This window comes from Lytechinus variegatus, chromosome 1 (genome assembly GCF_018143015.1).
Source record: "Lytechinus variegatus isolate NC3 chromosome 1, Lvar_3.0, whole genome shotgun sequence".
Lineage (NCBI taxonomy): Eukaryota > Metazoa > Echinodermata > Echinoidea > Temnopleuroida > Toxopneustidae > Lytechinus > Lytechinus variegatus.
The window spans coordinates 44315604-44339413 of record NC_054740.1 but is presented as its reverse complement, the minus strand read 5'-3'; the positions used below and the strand labels follow the sequence as shown (position 1 = coordinate 44339413).

At 37.2% G+C, this 23810-nt stretch overlaps 1 protein-coding gene across 1 annotated transcript in view; it reads right to left on the bottom strand.

Moving 5' to 3' along the window:
- LOC121414944 (sodium- and chloride-dependent glycine transporter 1-like) overlaps positions 1 to 23810 on the bottom strand; it is a 126849-nt gene that overhangs the window by 8006 nt on the left and 95033 nt on the right. The window contains exons 6-11 of the mRNA XM_041607993.1: positions 21725 to 21828; positions 21133 to 21257; positions 16553 to 16665; positions 14710 to 14850; positions 9778 to 9877; positions 7824 to 7924 (exon numbers count right to left, since the gene is read on the bottom strand). Of these exons, the coding sequence (XP_041463927.1) occupies positions 7824 to 7924; positions 9778 to 9877; positions 14710 to 14850; positions 16553 to 16665; positions 21133 to 21257; positions 21725 to 21828 (684 nt within the window). The remainder of the gene's footprint in view (positions 1 to 7823; positions 7925 to 9777; positions 9878 to 14709; positions 14851 to 16552; positions 16666 to 21132; positions 21258 to 21724; positions 21829 to 23810) is intronic.

Sequence of the window (23810 nt, the reverse complement as noted above, 5' to 3'; positions counted from 1 at the left end):
GGAAAAACAATTAAAAAGAATTCTTTCATGTCATTAAATAAAATTTTCGCTCATGCTTCGCGCTCGCATTGCCTTTTAGGTGATTTACACATATGGAACTTAAAATATCAAATTTTTAAGTCAATATACATAACATATTTTAACTCGGAAATCGAACTTTCATTTTTAAAAAGTGTTCTGAAAAAAAAAAATTTATTGTCTGAATATTAACATTTTCTGCTCCCGCTGCGCGCTCACAAAATTTGATTTGTCAGGTACCTATTATTTTCCTGTATTCTATTTTAGTTATCAAAATATCCCTATTCATGTCAGATTGTGAAAACATATTAGCTAGCGCTGCACGCTCGCATTTTGATTGGTGAGTTATGAAAATTTCAATATTAATTATATTACAAACTAATTAAAATCTCCATTTTATGACATTTTATCAACAATTTTCGGCTGGCGATTTGCGCGCACATTGATTTTTGAAAATATATCAACTCATGCATCTTATTCATAATTATAGAAGTGCTATAATATTGACAGATTTCGCGCTCTGATTAGGCTTATTAGATTAATAAATTAATTTAATGATAAATTGTCCCTTTTTCAGAATGGAATATCAAAAAGTTTCATCTCGCGATTTGATAAGAGAAATAGGAAGACAGTCATAATTTTCATATGATGGAATATTGTTCTTAGAATTTTCCGGCCCTATGTCAAAACTCAAAGTAATAATAATGAATCATATATGTTCCTTTTTAAATGTGATCCATATCCACTCACAATTCTCCTACAAATCTCAAATTTTCCGCTTGCGCTTCGCGCTCGCATCGATTACTTAGTTATGTATGTACCTTTTTCATGATTACAAAAATTGCTTAGAACTTACATTCTTCAGGTAGAAAAGTAAATATTTTCAGCTCACGCTTCGCGCTCGCATTATCTAATTGTTGAAATATGTAACGTTTTAATTTACGGATAATTACGAGCAGCCGTTAACAGATTCCTTTTTTTATCAGAACGATCAATGCGTACTAAATTCATTCATCTCGTTTAGGATCAGAAGCATTGCCAGAATGCTATTTTAGGACAAAATACATGAAATACAAAATTTTAAAAAAGCGGGCGCTTCGCGCTCGCACTATTTAGATTAGGCTTGTGAGATTATTTTACATTTAATTTTACATTTGATTTAAAGAATAAAGCTTAAAAGTGACAATATTTGGTTTACCATATTATAAAGCGCCTTCTTATATTCCAATTTTACCTTAAATGTAAGTATTTTATTTTCAAACGAAGTCTATGAAAAAGGTGCAGTTAGGCTTTCATTTTGATGCCAAATAGTCTCATAATTGGGATTAGTTGCAAACACGGTTTTCGAATAGAAGGCACATCGGGGAACATCAAAGTAACAAGACAGTCACCAGCGCTGATAATCTCCCCTTGACATACCCCTATATACCAATCAAGAGGTCATCTTTCTATTGAAATCCGCCACCACTCAGACCACCTCTATATGTTCAAGAATATAGGGTAATCTCCGCAATCAAGAATGGGGTAATTTAAATCTACCTTGACAATGGGGTAAGCCGTTAAATACAGCTTGCAATGCACTGGCCCATGTCATTTTCAACGTCCGGCTTTCGGGGAATTACAATTAGCATCAAATGGGTAGTTCTCTTGTTCTCGTTTTGTCCCCATATATACTAGAACCTTGATTTGGTTTCTTTTCGTAATGTGCATTTTGATATGGTTTCCAATATATTTCTCAACATTTCGACATTTAATGTAGTTTAATGCTTGCCTTTATAAAGAGCAATATTACATAAAACCTGCTTGGCGAAGCAGATTATAACATAACGTTCGAATGATATTTTATCAACACATTTTTAATTAAGCATGTAAATTCCCTCTTTATAGGCATGATAGGTCTACTCTTAATGTAAACATTCGAGTTATATTTATTGCCTACCATCTCTCTGTGCATTTTAATCCCGGGGGGGGGGGGGGCACTTACATTGACGAGTGGATACCATGCGCGACCAAAAAACACGTAAAAAGGATGTCTTTTTCACGATAGGGCACTTTACGTACGTAACGTGATAAGGGTGTCAAAAACACAAAAATAATGAAAGAAGGGTATCTATTTCGCAAGGAAAATTACGTGTTTAGGGTCGAATTTGCGGGGATGATAAAACAAAGATAGAATGTTTTATAAAGGATGTCTTTTTTGCCCCAACACTTCGTGTTTAGGGTCCGATTTGCGCGAGGTGTAGATCGAAGGTGGGGTCGTTCTAAACCGAATAAGGTCAAGCCGACGACCGAAGGACCCGTTACAATAAAACATTCCTTTACTTGTTTAGGGGTTCATTTCAGGGAACATTTGCCAAGAGTATCGTTTTGTTTCCAATACTTGTAAAGGGTAGGGTTTCAAACGCCAATACTTGTTAAGGGGTGCATTTTCAGAAAATGGAAATTACGTGTTTAGGGTGCTTTTCGAGACCCCATGGTCGCGCATGGTATCCACTCGTGAATGGAAGTGGCCCCCCCCCGGGATTTTAATAACCAAATATATTTTGAAAAGGGGTGTTTACCAGGCTAAAGTGAAGGTCCTCATTTGGGTATGAACGACATATTCTCATTAAAATACATGTTGTGAGTTTCAAAGGGGGCACACTTGTGTAAAATGGCATATTTACATTAACAAAATTGATAATGGCTCTCAAAGGGGGGCCGGCACACGGGCCGGATCCCCCCTGGATTCACTACATAACTGTACCCTCCATGTGCAGAATATAGACCCCCGTACAGACCCACTACTTCTTTTAGTAGAGGTCACAAAATAGACCACAATACTTTTGAGAGCCCAACTATTGTTCAAAATAAATACGGCGCTTATTGGATTGTATTGTGTTACTCCGGCAGGATCCGCACCAGCATGAACTCCATCCTTGTTGATCTAGTATGCTAAATACCTCGATCACATTTGTTCTAAGGCAAGTCGAAAACAGTCATTTTAACAGTTTTTGTACCAGCTAAATATAGGAAATTTGAATAAAATGAATAAAACGGCTGTTTTCGACTCGCTGTATGGCCGCCGTAAAGCAAATATGACCGAGGTAATACCATTTCCTGTACGTTAATTTATTTTTGGTGCGCATTTGAATATGCAAGCTATACAGAATGCAGCTATACAATTAAGAGGTGAGGTACAAAGTTGGAAGGGAAACTAGGCCAAAGAGGCTTTCGTGTTACGTCGGTAAATTATGTTTACCTTAGACACTGGGAATCTAATTTGCAATAATTTGACAGACACACATTGCAGATTAATTCAGATATTTGATAGGAAGAAGAAATCAACGGCAATATACACGTATTGTTCAAGTCAAACGTGAAGGTTAAAAGAAAATAGGTATAGAAAAGTTTTAGAAAAATTCAAAGGAAGAAATGAAGTTGGATAAAAAAAGGAACCATCAGAATTAAGTTGACAAAATTGAATATTGTATGTAGAACAGGAAAATTGAAAGAAATAATTAAGTCCCCTCCCCCGAGCGGACTGGTTTGAAGGGGTGGGTCACCATGCATAAAATTATGGTACTTGTGGAGGCCTCAGCCCCAGATCCCCTTCGGTTCTGTGGCTCCTGGATGGTAATCAAGAACACTAGGTCACAGAGCACTCTAGATCACAGGGGAAATTTATATAAGAGAATAAAGACGGATCACAGGTAAAAAGATATAGTATAGATTTTCCTGTCCAGTGTCATGTCGGAGTCACTTCAATGTGTTAAGTTTCATTTTAATTCACGCGATATTTTTCATCGGTCATTCAAAGTTTAGAATGGGATTAATAGAAGACGCTTAATTCCTTTATAAACACTCAACTCTATTCATGGTCAAGACTACCTCAACTTTGATAATTTCAATATTTATTTTTAAGTGCTTTTGATTTCGTTCGAAGGTAAAGATTTTTGTAATGGTCTTAAAAAGTAACGAAAGTACTTTTTGTTCTGAATTTCGGGTAATGAAATTCAAGAATTGTGCATTTAAGCTAGAATTACCGATATGACAGCTTGAGCATCCAATTTATTTTTTAAAGTTCAAATTAATGATATTTTATTCGTTTGTTTTGCACGGCATCTTTATTATGTGCGGATATATAAGTTTCTAGAATTCCAATGTTTAAACAAATGCAGTGGCGTACCTCGGATTTTCCACAATGGGGGGGGGGGCAAAATCGCCTTAAAAGAGTCCTCAACAGCTATAAAGGACATTTCACAGCTAAAACAAATTGACAAGCAAAAAAAAAGGTCTTCAACTTCTCGTCGGGGGGGGGGGGGGCAGGGATAGGTCCGTTGCATGGGTTGTGACTCGTCAGGGGGGGGGGGGGGGGGGGGGGTCTGCCCCCTGTAGGTACGCTAGTGAACATATATATAAGAGGGCTAAATTAAACATAGGCCTATGTTAAGCTCAAATTTGAATTTCAACGCTGCCCTTAGTTTTCAACCTTTTTTCCAGAAAAAAAAACGGTTGCATTTTATGTATTTATTGTTATTTTTTGTCACGGTAGCGTTTCAATGTATATCTTTAAATGCCATCATTTTTGGACCAAGGTATGATTTATATTGTATCTTTTGCGTGGGTTTTTGCATTTCTTTTACAAAGATGTTAAGGAAAATTCCATATTTTTCCTCTTCACCCGACAATGCTGACTGTGTGGGCTCAGTGTGATGAAAAAAAATCTTACCCTCGCCTGAACACTTACTTTCAGAAATTCAATATGTTAACGGTATGTTCTTCAAAATGAAACAACATGCTCGTGCTATTAAGGGCTAAAGCTTAATTGTTCTATTAAAAAAATGAAATCTAAATCTAATTGAAATTTGTCATATACTGAAACCCGAAACGAAAAATTCTCCCCAAAAAATGTGAAAGCGTAACTTTTGAAAATATATACCCCACTGGACTACGCACACCGATACAAGGACACAACAATATTCAGATCAGTGACTAGAGATCGGGCGTTTAATAGTTTGCCTAAAATGCCGATATCGTGGACATAGAGGGCGCTCATGCAGAAACATCTTATCGGAGAGACAACCGGGTGGTGTCAAAAGAAAAGATCAAAGCGCACGCTTCCGTTTTCGCTGCAAAAGGGAACGGTGGCGTCTTGAATGGCAAGAGCACTGACCCGTAGGAAAGAAAAATGGACAATGGAACGTTGAGCGGGATCGCCGTGGAATATAAAGGTAAAGACGCACGCACACCTTTGACAAGCCGCCTTAGTCTGTGGGAACTTTTTCTGTTTTGTCTTATAATGAAACTCAGAACTAGCTACTTTTCTTTTCATATCACCTAACAGAGGGCCTTTTCACATGTGAATCTTGAATCATCATTGTAATTATGATTGCATGTACTCATGATTCTAATCATATTCTTGTTTGGTTTCACACATGCTAAAAATTTGTTATGAACCTTATTTTTCACTGGAATCATCGTTCAAATAATCAAATTACTATTTTTTTGTTGTGTGAAAGGGCGGTATGTTACACTTATATCTTTATGAAACACCCCCTGATCTGATTATGGAATGACAAAAAAAGGACAGTAAAAAGTCACAATACTGTCCCCCATCACCCGATTCTAATGGTTAGCAAAACAATATAATTCATGTCCTTTAAAACTATAGTACAATCTTAATAAACTTTGTATCAGTCTAGAAGAAAGTAAATGAAATAGAAAAATGTATTCAGTTTTAAAAGACATTTATTTATTGTATCCTTATACTTTTTCCTTTCATTAACCCTTGATAAAATGGAGGGTAAATTTGACCGCCCCCCCTTGACAAATTTTGTCACTGCGCTGTCACGCAAATTTTCTTGACTGCTCCACGCTGACTTACTTTCAAGCCCTGCACATCTTTTGAGACCAAATTTGTGACACTTGGGTACGCGGTTCTGAAATTTTGCAACATTTCGTAAGTGCATGTCAGACCAATAAGTGCTAAAAACGTGATTCTGTGTACTAAGTCAATGCAAATTGTGCTTTTCAACCAAAAATCATAAATGCATGATTGATTTTACTTCTGTTGGTTTAAATGGATTTACTTTATGCTATAAAAGGGTACGCGACAAAGTTCATTGGAAAAATCAAAGGTCTAAAAAAACAGAGAAATCCATGTATAAGAATTAAAAAAACAGTAAAATACATACATGTAAGAAATGCATTTTTGGGGTAGATATTTGTTAGAAATGTAAAAATTGATACTCTCATGAAAAATAAGCATTCTACTAGCTAAATAAATTGTATTTAAGGCAAAAACATACACACAAATATTTTGGGCACATTTCATACGCTTACTTGCATAATTAATTAACAAGAGTGTTGCTAAGGCGAGCACACAATATGCCCGCCTGTAACGCAGAAAATGGAGTTATAGGTGAACCAAGAAAAGTGGAAGGTGGCGAATTCACCTTTGACCTTCTGACCTGAAAATCAAAAGGCTTTGTGGGATCCATGCTAGTATCATACACACCAAATCATATGATCATAGGTTAAGTCAAACTGAAGTTATCGCGTTTACAAAAAAAAGTTCACTTACTGATAGACAGACAGATGGACGGACGAACAGATGAACGGACACCGAGCGTGATACCATAATACGTCCTGTCTAGGACGGGCGGATAATAAAATATGTATGACCTCATGAATAGCCTCATTGAAGTCAATGTATTATTGACCTGGTTCCTAGCTTTTAGGACCTTTAGGTATCACAAGAACAAAATGCTGGACAGAAAACCTAAAAACATAATGCCATTGGCAACCCACTATGGTGTGGTTTTATCAGGTTTTTATACAAATGGAAACTTAGACACAACTGATATACAGTGCGTCTAAAAACAAACTACTGTAAAAGTGGAAATTTTTGCGGCAAGATTGGCGAGCGAGAATTTAAAAACACACAAATTTTTGAACATATATTTTAATTCAAGTTTTGAACCGCGGTTCAATTGCGTGTATCATTTTGGCAAAGAGAATGCATAATATGACCTATAGAGGGAGACATTTTAGCAATCAAGCTAGAACCCCAAAATCATATCCGTTTTGCCTTCCCCGATGTCCGCCCCACAATCCGCCTCGCAATGTCACAAGAGCTCATGATTGGATCAAAACAATGCTGAATTACGCTGCTTTAGAGCTGGAATGAGGATCAGAAAATAGATTTTTTTTTCGCCAAAATGTGAATTAAAACCAATCACAGATGGGGAAGAAGGAAGGGTCATTCCATGCCAATTCACCCAATGAATGTGCAATTTCGCACCCGACCCTCTCAGTATTTGTTACACATAAAATTCCCCATGGTCCAAGCACAAAACCAAAGTCAAATCGGTCTGTCGGTTCTCGCGCTACGGCCCACCTTTTTCTCCTTGTTTTAACAAAAATGGGCGAGACCTTCAACTTTCAATGGCCATTGCATCGTAACGTGTTGACCAATTTTCATGAAACTGGTACCATTCAAAAGGAAATTCAGAGAGGTATCCAAAACATGCATTGAATAATGTATTGCAGCGATTTATAAGGTCATGAAACGCACAACATATTACATCTTACAGCGAACTGCCTGCTGAGCTTATTTTATTTCTTACATTTGTTAAGTTACTTATTCATTTTCATTACACCCCCCATTTTTTTAAAAGTGCCTCAAGTATTTAATTAGGTTGAAAAATGCCTATATAAATCTCAAGCATTATAACCATGAGCATCGTCGTCAATATAATCATAATTAATATTGAAATCATCATTATTTTGTATGAAGAGAGATTTGGGGTTATTTTTCTTACCACAATGACAAATGGGGCAATGAACATCCATGCAATCTTCCAGTAGATAGGGATGCCATAGCCAAGCATTACCTTCAAATCTGACACAAATCGGCCAGCACCTTCAACAATAAAACATGAAAGAAACATGTTTAATGGAGGAAAGTAGGATGGTTGGGTTGAATGATGGTCAGTTAGTCAGAGGGAAGTAGGAGGGTTGAATTGAATGATGGTCAGTTGGTCAAAGGGAAGTAGAAGCATTGGGTTGAATGATGGTCAGTGAATCAGAGGAGAGTAGGGTTGGTTTAAATGGTCAGTCAGTCAGAGGAAAGGATGGTTCGTTTTATTGATGGTCAGTCGGTCAGATAAAAGTACGGTTGTTTTAAATGATGGTCAGTCGTTCAGAGGAAATTAGAAGGGTTGGTTAGAATTGTCAGTCGGTCACAGGAAAGTAGGAGGGTTGGTTTTATAATGGTCAGTCGGTCATAGGAAAGGATGGTTCTTTTGATTTATGGTCAGAGGAAAGTTGGAGGGATGGGTTGAATGATGGTCAGTCGGTCAGAGGAAAGTAGGAGGGATGGGTTGAATGATGGTCAGTCAGTCAGAGGAAAAGAGGGTTGGGGTGAATGATGGTCAGCTGGTCAGAGGAAAGTAGGATGGTAGGGTTGAAAGTGGTCAGTTGGTCAGAGGAAATTAGAAGGGTTAGGTTGAATGATTGTCATTTGGTCAGAGTAAAGTTAGAGGGTTGGTTTAAATGATGTTCAGTTGGTCAGAGGGAAGAAGGGTTGGGTTGAATGATGGCCGGCTGGTCAGAGGGAATTAGAAGGGTTGGTTTGAATGATAGTCAGTTGGTCAGAGGGAAGTAGGGTTGAATGATGGTCAGTTGGTCAGAGGGAAGAAGGGTTGAATGATGGTCAGTTGGTCAGAGGAAAAAAGGGTTGGTTTGAATGATAGTCAGTTGGTCAGAGGGAAGAAGGGTTGGGTTGAATGATGATTAGTTGGTCAGAGGAAAGTAGGAGGGTTGGGTTGAATGATGGTCAGACGGAAGGGTTGGCTCGAATGATGGTCAGTCAGAGGAAATTAGAAGGGTTGGTTTAAATGGCGGTTGATCGGTCAGAGGAAAGGAGGGTTGGGTTGAATGATGGTCAGTTGGTCAGATAGAAGGGTTGGTTTGAATGATGGTCAGTCAGTCAGAGGAAATTAGAAGGGTTGGTTTGAATGATGGTCAGTTGGTGAGAGTAAAGTTGGAGGGTTGGTTTAAATGATGGTCAAAGGGAAGAAGGGTTGGGTTGAATGATGATCAGTTGGTCAGTGGGAAGGGTTGGGTTGAGTGATGGTCAGTTGGTTTAGAGGGAAGAAAGGTTGGGTTAAATGATGGTCAGTTGGTCAGAGGGAAGTACATGTAGGAGGGTTGGGTTGAATGATGGTCAGAGGGAAGTACATGTAGGAGGGTTGGGTTGAATGGTCAGAGGGAAGTAAGGCATAGAAGACGTAGATTAGAGTAACATTGTTGGAGGAGGATGCACTGAATAGGGTACATTAGAAAGAGAGCTAGGAACAGTATTAGTGTGGGTGCAAGTGAAGTCTAATCCCTGTGCATGACATAACATGATTCACACCTTAATTTGTTATGTACTTATACTACATGATCATTCTTATTTCCTTAACTATACCTACTACTCTAAATGATGGAAGATTAAAGCTGAGCCAAAAAGGTTGTATGTATCAAAATATAACAAGAGCGATTAATTTCCTTTTGACACTTGTTCAATAATAAATCCAGACTCTTCTAATAAAAAGAATCATTCTATTTTTAAAATGCACCAGTAAACAGACTTCTAAAATACTATCATTTTAAGATAAAATCATAATCAGAGGATAACAAACCCTGATGATTCAATTTACAAAATTTGTCACCATGTATATATTCAATAAGCTTGTATAGAAGTGAGGATATCATATCATTATTACTTACCGTATACATAAGATATAACGATACACTCCGACACAGCAACTAATAGCGTGGTGAAGGTACTTGCAAAATTATCAATCAATGTAAGCCAATAGATTCCACTCTGCAAAAACAAATCAATTACTTTAATAGCATCATAGCCATAATCATGAAATATAAAACTACATGTAAATAGCAACTGTCGGACTGGCCATCTTTACCTGTACAGATTATTCTATCAACTAGCAGTGTCATTTAGCCCACTCTGTCATCCTTTATTCAATCTTGTTTTGCACTAAAATTTGTTTCATCTATTACATACTAGTGTATGATCTCTGCTTATCAAAAAGAAAGGTATCATTGTAATTCAATATTATTTTTTTCATTGAAATGGCAGGTATTCCACTAACAAGTGGAATACCTCTGGCCGTCTCACCTGCATCACGTGATTCAACATAGCAGCAGTGCTGACTTTGAAAACTACTATAAGTCGCACAAGATGTTCAGTGATACTTGGTTACTCTTATTTCCACGTTTTATGAACTAGACCAATACACTTACAGAGATAGGATGGTAATTCAACAAATACCCCCAATGTGGCCAAAATTCATCGACCTCACATGACCTTTGACCTTGATCATGTGACCTGAAACTTGCACAGGATATTCAGTGATACTTGATTACTCCTATGTCTAAGTTTCAAAAGTCAGGGGCGGTATTCTGAAAGCTCAATTAGCGGTCAATTAGCATTTTGGTATTCTGAAAAGTCACTTAAGTGGCCCTTTCCTTATTTGGCAGGGTTGCGTTGCGCGCACTTGCAATAGTACATGCTATGAGCGCGCGAAGACTTAATTGAGTAGTTCCAAGACTTTTGGTATTCTGAAAAGTCTCATAGCGCTCAATTAGCGGACTTTCCAGTGGGGAAAGATAATGGTGATAAGAGGTCCATTAAGTCTCATCATATCTTGCTAAATGTGGCTTTCATTTTGTATAAATATCATCAAATCGGTTTAATACTGCAACAAAAATTAGGAGGAAGGAAGAGAATAAAGGAGAGGGGTATATAACGGGAATAGAATAAAGGGGGAAAAGGTGGTATATAAAAACAAGTAGAATAATGAATAGGGACTATATTGGTAATAAAGACATTAGAAAAGGGGGAAAAGGAGACAGAAATTGTGTACTTATAGGGAAAAATATGACTATTATTTTTCTATATTTTCTTTTATTAATAAATGAGAGAGAAAGGGAAAAGACAGTTAAACAGTAAACCTTAAACAGTTAATTTTAACAACATAACGAACCTCTAATCTCCGATGCAAATGCTTTTAGCATTATTTCTCAGCAAAAATTCTTTGTATTTAGATCGCGGCGCAATGCACCTGCAGCAGCCGGGCGCTGCAAGGCAGCAAAGTGAAGAGACACTGCGCGCTAGGAGAAAAGTTGTAAGAGCGCATTTGATTGGCTAATTCGGCTCAGTAGGGGAGTGGCCTAAAGGGACTTAATTGAGCACTAATAGAGTTTTCAGAATACGAATTTGGAGGTACATTAGCGCACCATTAAATGGGTAACTTAAAAGGAAATTTAAGTGGAAACTTACAAGACTTTTCAGAATATCCCCCCCCCCGATCAATAAACTAGCAAAGTTATGATGGTAATTCAACAGATACCGCCATTATGGCCAAAGTTCATTGACCTTTGACCTTGGTCATGTGACCTAAAATGTGCACAGGATGTTCAGTGATACTTGATTACTCTTATGTCCAAGTTTTATGAACTAGACCAACATACTTTCAAAGTTATGATGGTAATTCAACAAATACCCCCAATTCGGCCAAAGTTCATTGACCCTAAATGACCTTTGACCTTGGTCATGTGATGTGAAACTCATGCAGGATGTTTGGGGATACTGGATTAAACTTATGTCCAAGTTTAATCAACTAGGTCCATATATTTTCAAAGTTATGATGACATTTCAAAAACTTAACCTCAGGTTAAGATTTTGATGTTGATTCCCCCAACATGGTCTAAGTTCATTGACCCTAAATGACCTTTGACCTTGGTCATGTGACATGAAACTCTAATAGGATGTTCAGTAATACTTGATTAACCTTATGGCCAAGTTTTATGAGCTAGGTCCATATACTTTCGAAGTTATGATGTCATTTCAAAAACTTAACCTTAGGTTAAGATTCGATTTTGACGCCACCGCTGCCGTCGGAAAAGCGGCGCCTATAGTCTCACTCTGCTGTGTTCTATGCAGGTGAGACAAAAAAATGTCAATACAAAGCCCAATGTTAGCCATAGCGCAGACCAATAGGAAAGATTAGAAAGTATCTTGGGTGATTTGTACTGCAGTATTAACATATCACACTAAAGTAGATGCATTTTACATGTACACTATGCAGTCAAAATTAATGCCTCCATCATTGCCAGATACACTTCACACCTGATCCACTTTCTGAAATTGTAAAAAAAAAAAAAATTCTTCTGATCTTTGGCCTTCACATGACCTGCAATCTTATCGGATCCCGGCCATGAATACAAGTCTGAAGTTTGTCCCTTGCATGTTTCTTCTATCACATTGTAACATTCGAACCTTGTGACCAAAATCATAACAGATCCATTGTCCCTATAAATAGTCACAAGCCAGTTTAAATTGATTCATCAAACAGTTCTTTAAGCTATCACAAGAACCCCCCCCCCCCCCCGTAATAGACCATCAGGCATGAATAACAGCAAGGATATACAGTGCGTATCAAAAAAAAGTTTACACTTTGAAAAAGCCCTGGGAATTAAAAAATATGCAACATGTTGGTGATTTTTTCACATATAATCTTGGGTTTGGGTCTCATCTACCCAATGAAAGTAAGTTTTGACAGAATGTTACACTTGAGTGAGCAATGTCCATTTTTGTAAAGCTCGCAGAAATCTGTTAGCGCAGAAATGTTTGTTTGCACGCTGTGTCAAGGGGAAATGGCGAAATCAAACTTACTCTGCGAAACATTTCTCATACATTTCCCTTCCACTTTTAGTCAATTGAAATAAAACGGATACGTTCAAGCATTTTGTAACAATTTTGCCACCCAAATTGAAATTTCAACTCTTAGTAAGCACAACCTTTTACCCTTTTTGTGTCAGCTGGATCTGAGGACATAACTGAATCTGAACAAAAGTTTATATCAGACATCTCCAGCATTTTTCCCACGAAGTTTTTATCATTGAAAGTGGGTTTACATTTCATTTTTCATTTAATACCTGTTTCTCCACACTTTCCCCAAGCTTGACAATGATTAACAAAATGAAAATTAAGCCCAAGCCATTTTATGTAAATCACAGCTCAGTGTAAAGCTAATATCGTCACGATGGCCTCGGTGTGTGGGGAGGGGGTGGTGCGCAATGCATCCTGTGTTTTGGGCAAGGAAACAACTTTAAAAAGGTAAAAGATATCTTCAAATCAATTTACTAGCTGAATTATGTGTGTTCTTCATGATTAAGGTCTACTTTTATTTGCATAACTATTTCAAAGTTCTGCGCAAATCATTTTTCACTAACTTTTCAAAAGTAAGTGGTGCTCACTCAAGCAGAAATATTTTTGGGCAGTTATATCGTCATTTGCTTAAATGGATCTGTACCAATGTCAAAATGTGGAAAAATTCTCAGGATTTTACAAATATATAATTTTACAGGATTTTTTTCTAAGTGTAATCTTTTTTTTGATACGCACTGTATAATGCATCTGGTAATCACATGCAGTGGGTGGAGGTATAGAACATCCTTTGCAAAAATGTTGACTAAATAGATCTGAAAATCAGAAAAATTTCTCTAAAGTACTCATCAAAATCTTTCAAGCTCCCCTCCCCTCACAGATAAGGTGTGTTCTTTTGAATCACCGAGATCTAGATCTAGCTAGCTAGATCAAGATCCAGGGTATCAATATGCAGTGGTTAGAAACCTTGTATTAAGTGCTTTATAAGTGTTGAACATTATCATTATTATTACTATTATTACTTTATCTATAGCTATCCTTGTTTGCAATAAAAATAGTGCAGTCATTTTAGGTTAAGTATATTTATTTTATGAAATACCCCCAATAAATTTGGCAAAGATTTAGCACAGCCATATTGAAGTGCCTAATATTGATATCAATGTAAACTTTATTTGTTTGGAGACACTATCAATCTCTCATTTATGAATCAATAAAGATAAAACATCTCACAATTACTGAATATGAATTTGCTGAGCTAGCATACTTCAAAATCTACTGTGCATGTGGCAATCAAATTGGTATTTAACTGCATTTTTTTTTTCTGAGGCACATCCAGCATTTCATAAAAAAGATTTTTTTTTTCAAGCTTTTTGACCAAAAGAAAGGATCCTATCTACATGTACCTGGAACTGATCTTATTTGTACTAGGGAAATGCTTTACAAGAAATAAAAGGGTTTCCACTCAAGAAACATAGGCCTGATTCCCTAAAACAAATCGGACAATGGAATACATAATTTGGGTCAAGGGAAAGGGCAAAAGGAAGCAATACTTCCTGTAAGTGACAAATCTATCTTTCATTAACCTTGATTTTATAATTCTACTGGAGCTTGTGTGACTACACTACTAAATGAATGCAATTATAGAGTCAAGTTGAGAGATCCCAGTTTTCCTTTTTTATGCCAATTCATTTTTTTCCCTCTTAACTCTGAACATCACATTCCAAGTTATTCACTGATTTTAATTTTATTTATCACAATCAACCATGAATGGAAAGCCCCAAAATAATATTTATGGATAGCAAGATGAGCATATCCTCAGCAAATTTGCTCCTTTGCACGAAGCTGGCAGAAATTCTGTTTCAATACATGGCTTTGCACCAATCAGTTGCAGATGTTCTGGAAATTGTTATTAAAATGTATGTATGTATGTATGGGTGTATGTGTGTATGTATGTATATTTAATATACCTGTGTTACAAGGAGGATGCCAATGAGAAAAGTGATGAAAGAGACAATTCCAGTCAATAACGTCTTTCTTCCTCTCATGAACGGGATGTTCTCTTCTACTATGTCATACAGACCAGATATGACAGTCTCTAAATCAACAAACTAGAATAAATGCAATGAAAAAAATACATAAATAATCAATTAATAGTTTTTTTTAGTATATAAACTGATACATGATACATAGTCAAAACGCTGATATTACGTGCTTGCAATACGAAATAGAAAGGTCATTTATAGGCAAAGGCAATAAATCATACAGGTATATTAAATCAAAATAGAAATGGAAAAGAAAAAAAAAGGCAAAAGCAATTTTGTGTCTCACCCACTTATGAAAAAAATAACCAGAAATATCATGATTTGTGAGGGCACGCAAAAGGATTATATCGAAACTTCATTGTGAAATGACTGGGATGGAATAACAATTGTCATAAGAGCCTTGCACATAAACTTTAATGTTGACCTGAAAATGACCTTTGACCTTACCATGTGACCTCCGACTGCAGCATACCATGCAGGTCGCCTAAGTCCATCTACCTTCCAAGTTTGGTTGAAAAGCGACTTACGGTTGCGGAGTTAAGAGTCTTGCATGTAAACTTTAACATAGACCTAAAAATGACCTTTGACCTAACCATGTGACCTCCGACTGCAGCATAACATGCACATCCCCCAAGTCCATCTACCATCCAAGATTGGTTGAAAAGCGACTTACGGTTGCGGAGTTAAAGTCTTGCATGTAAACTTTAACGTTGACCTGGAAATGACTTCTGACCTTACCACGTGACCTCCGACTGCAGCATTACATGCAGGTCCCCCAAGTCCATCTACCATATAAGTTTGGTTGAAAAGCGACTTACGGTTGCGAGTCTTGCATGTAAACTTTAACATTGACCTGAGAATGACCTTTGACCTTACCATGTGACCTCCGACTGCAGTATAACATGCACGTCCCCCAAGTCCATCTACCATCCAAGTTTGGTTGAAAAGCATCTTACAGTTGTGGAGTTAGGTGTCATAAGAGAGTCTTGCATGTACACTTTAACGTTGACCTGAAAATGACCTCTGACCTTATCATGTGACCTCCGACTGCAGCATACCATGCATGTCCCCCAAGTCCATCTACCATCCAAGTTTGGTTGAAAAGCGACATGCTGTTGCAGAGTTAGGTGTCATAAGAGAGTCTTGCATGAAAACTTTAACGTTGACCTGAAAATGACCTTTGACCTTACCATATGACCTCAGACTACAGCATAACATGCAGGTCCCCTAAGTCCATCTTCCATCCAAGTTTGGTTCAAAAGCGACTTACAGTTGTGGAGTTAGGTGTTATAAGAGAGTCTTGCATGTAAACTTCAACGTTGACCTGAAATTGACCTTTGACCTTACCATGTGACCTCAGATTGCAGCATAACATGCAGGTCCCCCAAGTCCATCTACCATCCGAGTTTGGTTGAAAAGCGACTTAGGGTTAGGGAGTTATGTGTCATTACAGGTTTGTGACGGACGGACGACTTTTGGATCCCTAAGTCTCGCCTTCACCTCTGGTGGGCGAGACAAAAAAGGAGAAAAACAAAATGTTTGAAGGTATTAGGAAAGGGGAAAGGGAAAAAAATGAAACATGAAAACGAAAATAAAAAGAAATAGAAATTAAATTGGAAATTTGGAAGACATGGAATTAAAAAAAAGAAAGAGAAAGGAGAAGGGATAGAAAAATAGAGGGGGAAAAAAGAGAGGATTTGAACATCTGAATTTGAAATCGAATCAGAAATTGGAATTGTAATTAAAATAAAAGTGTGTTTTACCATACCTGACTGTCCATACCAATAGTGATGAACATAAAGAAGAATAAGACGGACCAGAGTGGAGCAATAGGCATACGAGCTAACGCTTCAGGATAGACAACAAACACCAAACCAGGCCCTGTAAAAACAAATTATGTTCAATACTCTTAATCTTTTCCAATATTTCAATGTCTGTATCAAAGTGGACAGTGATTTTGATATTATATTACACACACACACACACACACACACACACACACAGGCATACAGGGTTTTTCTTTAAAAAAAGGTAAGCAATTTCCACTTATCAGCTTTATCAAGAATACATGGTTTATTCTTTTGATGTCTATTCTATATAATAATAATTTACAAAAAAAAAAATCTAAAATAATCTTAAAAACAAGTGGAATGCCTCTGGCCGTCTCACCTGCATCACGCGATTCAACATTGCAGCAGTGCTGACTTTGAAAACTACTATAACTCACACAAGATGTTCAGTGATACTTGGTTACTCTTATTTCCACGTTTTATGAACTGGACCAATAAACTTATAGAGATAGGATGGTAATTCAACAAATACCCCCAATGTTGCCAAAATTCATTGACCTCACATGACCTTTGACCTTGATCAGGTGACCTGAAACTTGCACAGGATATTCAGTGATACTTCATTACTCTTATGTCCAAGTTTCATGAATCAGATCCAAAAACTTTTAAAGTTTTGATTGTAATTCAATAGATACCCCCGAATCGGCCAAAGTTCATTGACCCCAAATGACCTTTGACCTTGGTCATGTGACGTGAAACTCATGCAGGATGTTTGGTGATACTTGATCAACCTTATGTCTGAGTTTAATGACCTAGATCCATATATTTCCTAAGTTATGATGACATTTCAAAATCAAAAACTTAACCTCAGGTTAAGATTTTGATGTTGATTCCCCAACATGGTCTAATTTCATTAACCCTAAATGACCTTTGACCTTGGTCATGTGACATGAAACTCTAACAGGATGTTCAGTAATACTTGATTAACCTTATGGCCAAGTTTCATGAACTAGGTCCATATACTTTCTAAGTTGTGATGTCATTTCAAAAACTTAACCTCAGGTTAAGATTTGATGTTGACGCCGCTGCCGTCGGGAAAGCGGCCCCTATAGTCTCACTCTGCTATGCGGGTGAGACAAACCTCTCTTTTTACAATGAGCTATTTTTTCAAAATATGGTACAGCAGTATGGGTCAGTTAAATAATTTGCTTTAAGTTTGGTGCTTTCAAAGCTATCCTAATGTTCATACCGCATATCCCTTACATTGATCAAATTTTTGCTTTAATTTTCAATGCTTTCAGAACTGCAATTCATTTTCATTTTCACAAAATCTTTAGGTTTTTTATCAGGTATATTAAACATTTTGACAATGTATGGAAGTGTTAGGGGCAGCACACATCTATTGCATGAAGATTTGCTTTCAGTTCAGTGCTTCCAAAGCTATCCAATTGGTTTATATTCTCACAATGGGTATTATGGTTTAGGTTTTTTTTGTCAGTTGTAAAATATTTTGACAATATATCAAAGTACATGGGCCAGTGCCCATTTAGTGTAGAATGGTATGCTTTACAGGTTATATTCACTATTCAGAGCTTTCAAAACAATTGAAGTGGTCCATATTCTCTTGATATTCATCCTATTATCTCATCTTCTATAGAATTGAATTGTATTAACATTATTAAAATGAAACTGAGAGAAAAACCTTCAGCCAATTACAGCCGAGTGAGCAAATATAATAACCAATTGTAATCAAATTCTGAGGTACATAACTGTAATTCTTTCAAACTTTTCTAAGACCTAATCAACATTATTTCAACAATTGTATTAAAATACAAATTCCCTTGAGGTTTCAAACTCTGTTACATTTTAAACAAATGTAAGCAGTTTACAGGGATGTAACTGGAGTTTTGTATAAAAACCTGAAAATGCGAAGCGGAGCGAGCGAAGCTCTCGCGCCTTACGGCCGGGGGTCCAGGGGCCCGCTTAACTTAAGGGCCCCTGGAGGGGTCCAGGGGCAACGCCCCGGTGGGGGTCGGGGGGCGAAGCCCCCCGAAGCCAGAGCATTATTGCACATTTGGGGCCACAGGAGAGGCCATTTCAGGGTTTAAATTGTAAAAAAAAATACCTTTTGTGTAGGTCCTTTTGATTTACACGATGTACGGTACCATCCATTTTCAAGCGAGAACGAATTTAAAAGTACTGTCAAATTGCAAGTTACAATTCAAACAAATTCGCGAATTCTTGCACAAAAAATATTAAGCACCGTAAAAAAATGTAATGCTGATCCGATCACTTCAATAACAAAATTATCCAAGCAATGTTTAAGCTGTTAATTCCGAGTTAAATCACAGTCCGAACGAGAGGTTGGCAAACAAAATATGTGCGGCACATGTGCATGTGTTTGTGTGTGGAAATTGCGATCCAGGGTTCACTTCCGCATTCAAGCCAACTCGCGACAGCTCGACCATCAGAATTTCAGACAGCGAGCGTTCTGTGCATTGAATACTGTAATTACGGTCAGTATACACTGTATACTGACCGTAACGTAATCAGAGCGAATTTCTCAGTAGCCGAGATGTCGCGATTCATGTGGCAAGCAAAGCACATGTACAAAACACATTGGCGATCGATCGTCTTTTTTTAGAACGTGCCGATCGTGAAATTTCGATGGGGCCGGGTTTTCCGGCAACTTTCGAGGGAGGGAAAACCGGAAAAGTTGAGATTTCATGAAAATACCGGAAATCCGGCAATTTCCGGAAAAGTTACATCTCTGAGTTTATTCTGAAATGATAGTTTTAAATATTGTAAGTACTTGTTTTAGCTAAATATTTTGAATGATATTCATGCAGAAATTTTCTTTTAAAAATCCCACAAAATTTGATAAAAATCATAAAACTTATACTGAATTTCTTTTCTAGTGCTAAGCAAAATCATGAACAAGTTGATGAATAGTATACATAAGAATTGAAATGCCTTAAATTATCAATACAAGTGGAATGCCTCTGGCCGTCTCACCTGCATCACGCGGTTCAATTTAGGAGCAGTGCTGACTTTGAATACTACTCTAACTCGCACAAGATGTTCAGTGATACATGGTTACTCTTATGTCCACTTTTTTTGAACTAGACCAATAAACTTACAGAGACATGATGATTATTCAACAAAAAACCCCAACATGGCCAAAGTTCATTGACCTTACATGACCTTTGACCTTGATCATGTGACCTGAAACTCGCACAGGATGTTCAGTGATACTTGATTACTCTTATGTACAAGTTTCATGAATCAGATCCATAAACTTTCAGTTATGATGGTAATTCAACAGATACACCCAATTCGGCCAAAGTTCATTGACCTTTGACCTTGGTCATGTGACCTGAAACGCGCACAGGATGTTCAGTGATATTTGATTACTCATATGTCCAAGTTTAATGAACTAGACCAATAAACTTTCAAAGTTATGATGGTAATTTAACAGATACCCCCGATTCGGCCAAAGTTCATTGACCCTAAATACCTTTGACCGTAATCATGAGACATGCAACTTGCACAAAATGTTCAGTGATGCTTGATTACTATTATGTCCAAGTTTCATGAATCAGATCCATAAACTTTTAAAGTTATGATGGGAATTCAACAAATATCCCCAATCCGGCAAAGTTCATTGACCCTAAATGACCTTTGACCTTGGTCATGTGACGTGAAACTCATGCAGGATGTTCAGTGATACTTGATTGACCTTATGTCGAAGTTTCATGAACTAGGTCCATATATTTTGAAGTTATGATGACATTTCAAAAACTTAACCTCGGGTTAAGATTTCGATGTTGATTCCTCCAACATGGTCTAAGTTCATTGACCCTAAATGACCTTTGACCTTGGTCATGTGACATGAAACTCTAAAAGGTTGTTCAGTAATACTTGATTAATCTTATGGCCAAGTTTTATTAACTAGGTCCATATACTTTCTAAGTTATGACATCATTTCAAAAACTTAAACTCAGGTTAAGATTTGATGCTGACGCCGCCGCCGTCGGAAAAGCCGCGCCTATAGTCTCACTCTGCTTCGCAGGTGAGACAAAAATGATAATGGTGGACCCTTCTAGCGGACACATGTCCCAGCATGATCCTAATAGCACTATGTACACAAATACAGAAAACAGGGTTCACACAGAAATTTGAAAACAGAATTTCATGACTTTTCTAAGACTTTTCCATGACTAAATTGCTGCTTTCCAGGACTTCCTGTGATTTCCTGGAGTTCAGTAGAATTTGGGATGTCACAAAAGTGGGAAAAATGGAAATCATGAACACCACTTGTAAGTAACAGAGTATGAGAGTTGCAAGACAAGACAAACTGGAAAGCTGCCATAGCCAAGAAGTAAATGCAATTCTATGACTTATCACAAATTTTCCAAATTCCCTGACTTTCCATTACCAAAAACTTTTCCAGGATTTTCCATGACTGTGGGAACCCTGAGAAAAGGAAATTTAAAATGACTCTGACTTACAATATTAAAAGCAAAATGGGGAAAAAGAAGTTTAATTTGGTACAGACCTGAAGTAGCAACCTTCTCAATTGGGAGTCCAGAATCATATGACATAAAACCAACGACCGAGAAAATGACAAACCCTGCAAAGATGCTAGTGCTGCAATTGAGAATGGCGATGATGATACCATCTCTATAGAAAACAAGAAATGATCATAAATCATTCAGTTAGTCATTTCAGTTTTGGAGATTGGGGTTGGGGTTGGAGGGTTGGGATCTATGTTTATATGTGAATAGGATTCTAGGGGGTTGCATTACAGCTTCCTGAATGACAATAGCCTATTAAAAGGAAATTATCTTGAGACTGAAAAAATCAATTAATATTATGTACCACTGAATGTTATCACTTTGAGTCTAGCCCATACAATTGCAATTCATTTTACGATTGATACGATTTCTTCACATCATAGCTTGTAAAAACAATAAACAGGGTAGCTAATGGCGGATACTTTAATCATAATATCAATTGTTATTACGATACTCTAACCATTTCTCGTTCTCCTCCTTCATCAACATCATTATTATTATTATTACTATAATTATCATTATCAGAAATTCTTTTAAAAAAACAGATCACAGATTAGAGACGGACAATATTACCTGTAGAAGTTGTTGTGGAACTTGTTGTAACTTGCCATAGTGAGGAGACCACCCCAGGATGGTCCAAGAGAATAGAAGATTTGAGCTGCAGCATCCTTCCATACCTTAGTGATGAGAAAAACAATCAAATTTGAAAACAGTTTTAAGTGGCATTTAATTGACTAATCTATAGCGCCAGTCAAAGCAGGACCACATGGATCAGATCAAGCGTGATCTATAGAGAAAGAAATATTGCACTTCATTAGAGGTCCATGCAGGTCCCCGAACATCTGGATGCCAACATGGCAGTTTTTTGGATGTCAAAAACATCCTTGGTAATTGAGGTGTCCATGTAGCTGCAATAATGGTTCGTGTTGACAATGTACTCTGTCGGCATGGTCCATGTGCACATTGTAAATACTGTCTTGATGCCATGAGTACAGTTATCAATGCTCACTGATATTCAATTCATGGCATAACTACTGTATGCCAGACCTCCCCGGATCGTGCAAGCATTGCTGTGTACATCCTTGAGGATCTACATGTATGTTTATATGTGAATAGGATTCTGGGGGGTTGAATTCAAGCTTCCTGAATTAATATTACAACTGAATGATATTACTTTCAGTCTAGCCCATACAATTGCAATTCATTTTAAGATTGATACGATTTCTTCACATCATAGCTTGTATAAACAATAAACAGGGTAGCTAATGGCGGATAGATCGACATATAATTTGAAATCAGCTTCAAAATTGGGTAATCAAGGTTGTTCTAAGAGGTAATACATGTGTGTTTGCTTTCACTATTTGTTTAAGTACTGCGTAATCTACATGTAAAAAAAAGAAACAACTCCACAAATAAATCTCTCTTGAAAAGTCAAAGAATAAGAAATTGTGCAATCTGCAATTCAGCCTCAAGAATGACTGTATCTGGGTGTGTTATGATTTGCTCCACCAGAATACAGAAATTGACAATTGAATATAGATATTTAAACGAGTGGAATGCCTCTGGCCGTCTCACCTGCATCACGCAGTTCAATATAGCAGCAGTGCTGACTATGAATACTACTCTAACTCGCACAAGATGTTCAGTGATACTTGGTTACTCTTATGTCCACTTTTTATGAACTAGACCAATAAACTTACAGAGACATGATGATTATTCAACAACAAGTGGAATGCCTCTGGCCGTCTCACCTGCATCACGCGGTTCAATATAGCAGCAGTGCTGACTTTGAATACTACTCTAACTCGCACAAGATGTTCAGTGATACATGGTTACTCTTATGTCCACTTTTTATGAACAAGACCAATAAACTTACAGAGATATGATGGTTATTGAACAAAAAACCCCAACATGGCCAAAGTTCATTGACCATACATGACCTTTGACCTTGATCATGTGACCTGAAACTCGCACAGGATGTTCAGTGATACTTGATTACTCTTATGTACAAGTTTCATGAATCAAATCCATAAACTTTCATAGTTTTGATGGTAATTCAACAGATAAACCCAATTCGGCCAGAGTTCATTGACCTTTGACCTTGGTCATGTGACCTGAAACGTGCACAGGATGTTCAGTGATATTTGATTACTCATATGTCCAAGTTTAATGAACTAGACTAATAAACTTTCAAAGTTATGATGGTAATTCAACAGATACCCCCGATTCGGCCAAAGTTCATTGACCCCAAATGACCTTTGACCTTAATCATGAGACCTGAAACTTGCACAAAATATTCAGTGATGCTTGATTACTATTATGTCCAAGTTTCATGAATCATATCCATAAACTTTCAAAGTTATGATGGGAATTCAACAGATATCCCCTATTCGGCCAAAGTTCATTGAACCTAAATGACCTTTGACCTTGGTCATGTGACGTGAAACTCATGCAGGATATTCAGTGATACTTGATTAACCTTATGTCCAAGTTTCATGACCTAGATCCATATATTTCCTAAGTTATGATGACATTTCAAAAACTTAACCTCAGGTTAAGATTTCGATGTTGATTCCTCCAACATGGTCTAAGTTCATTGACCCTAAATGACCTTTGACCTTGGTCATGTGACATGAAACTTTAATAGGATGTTCAGTAC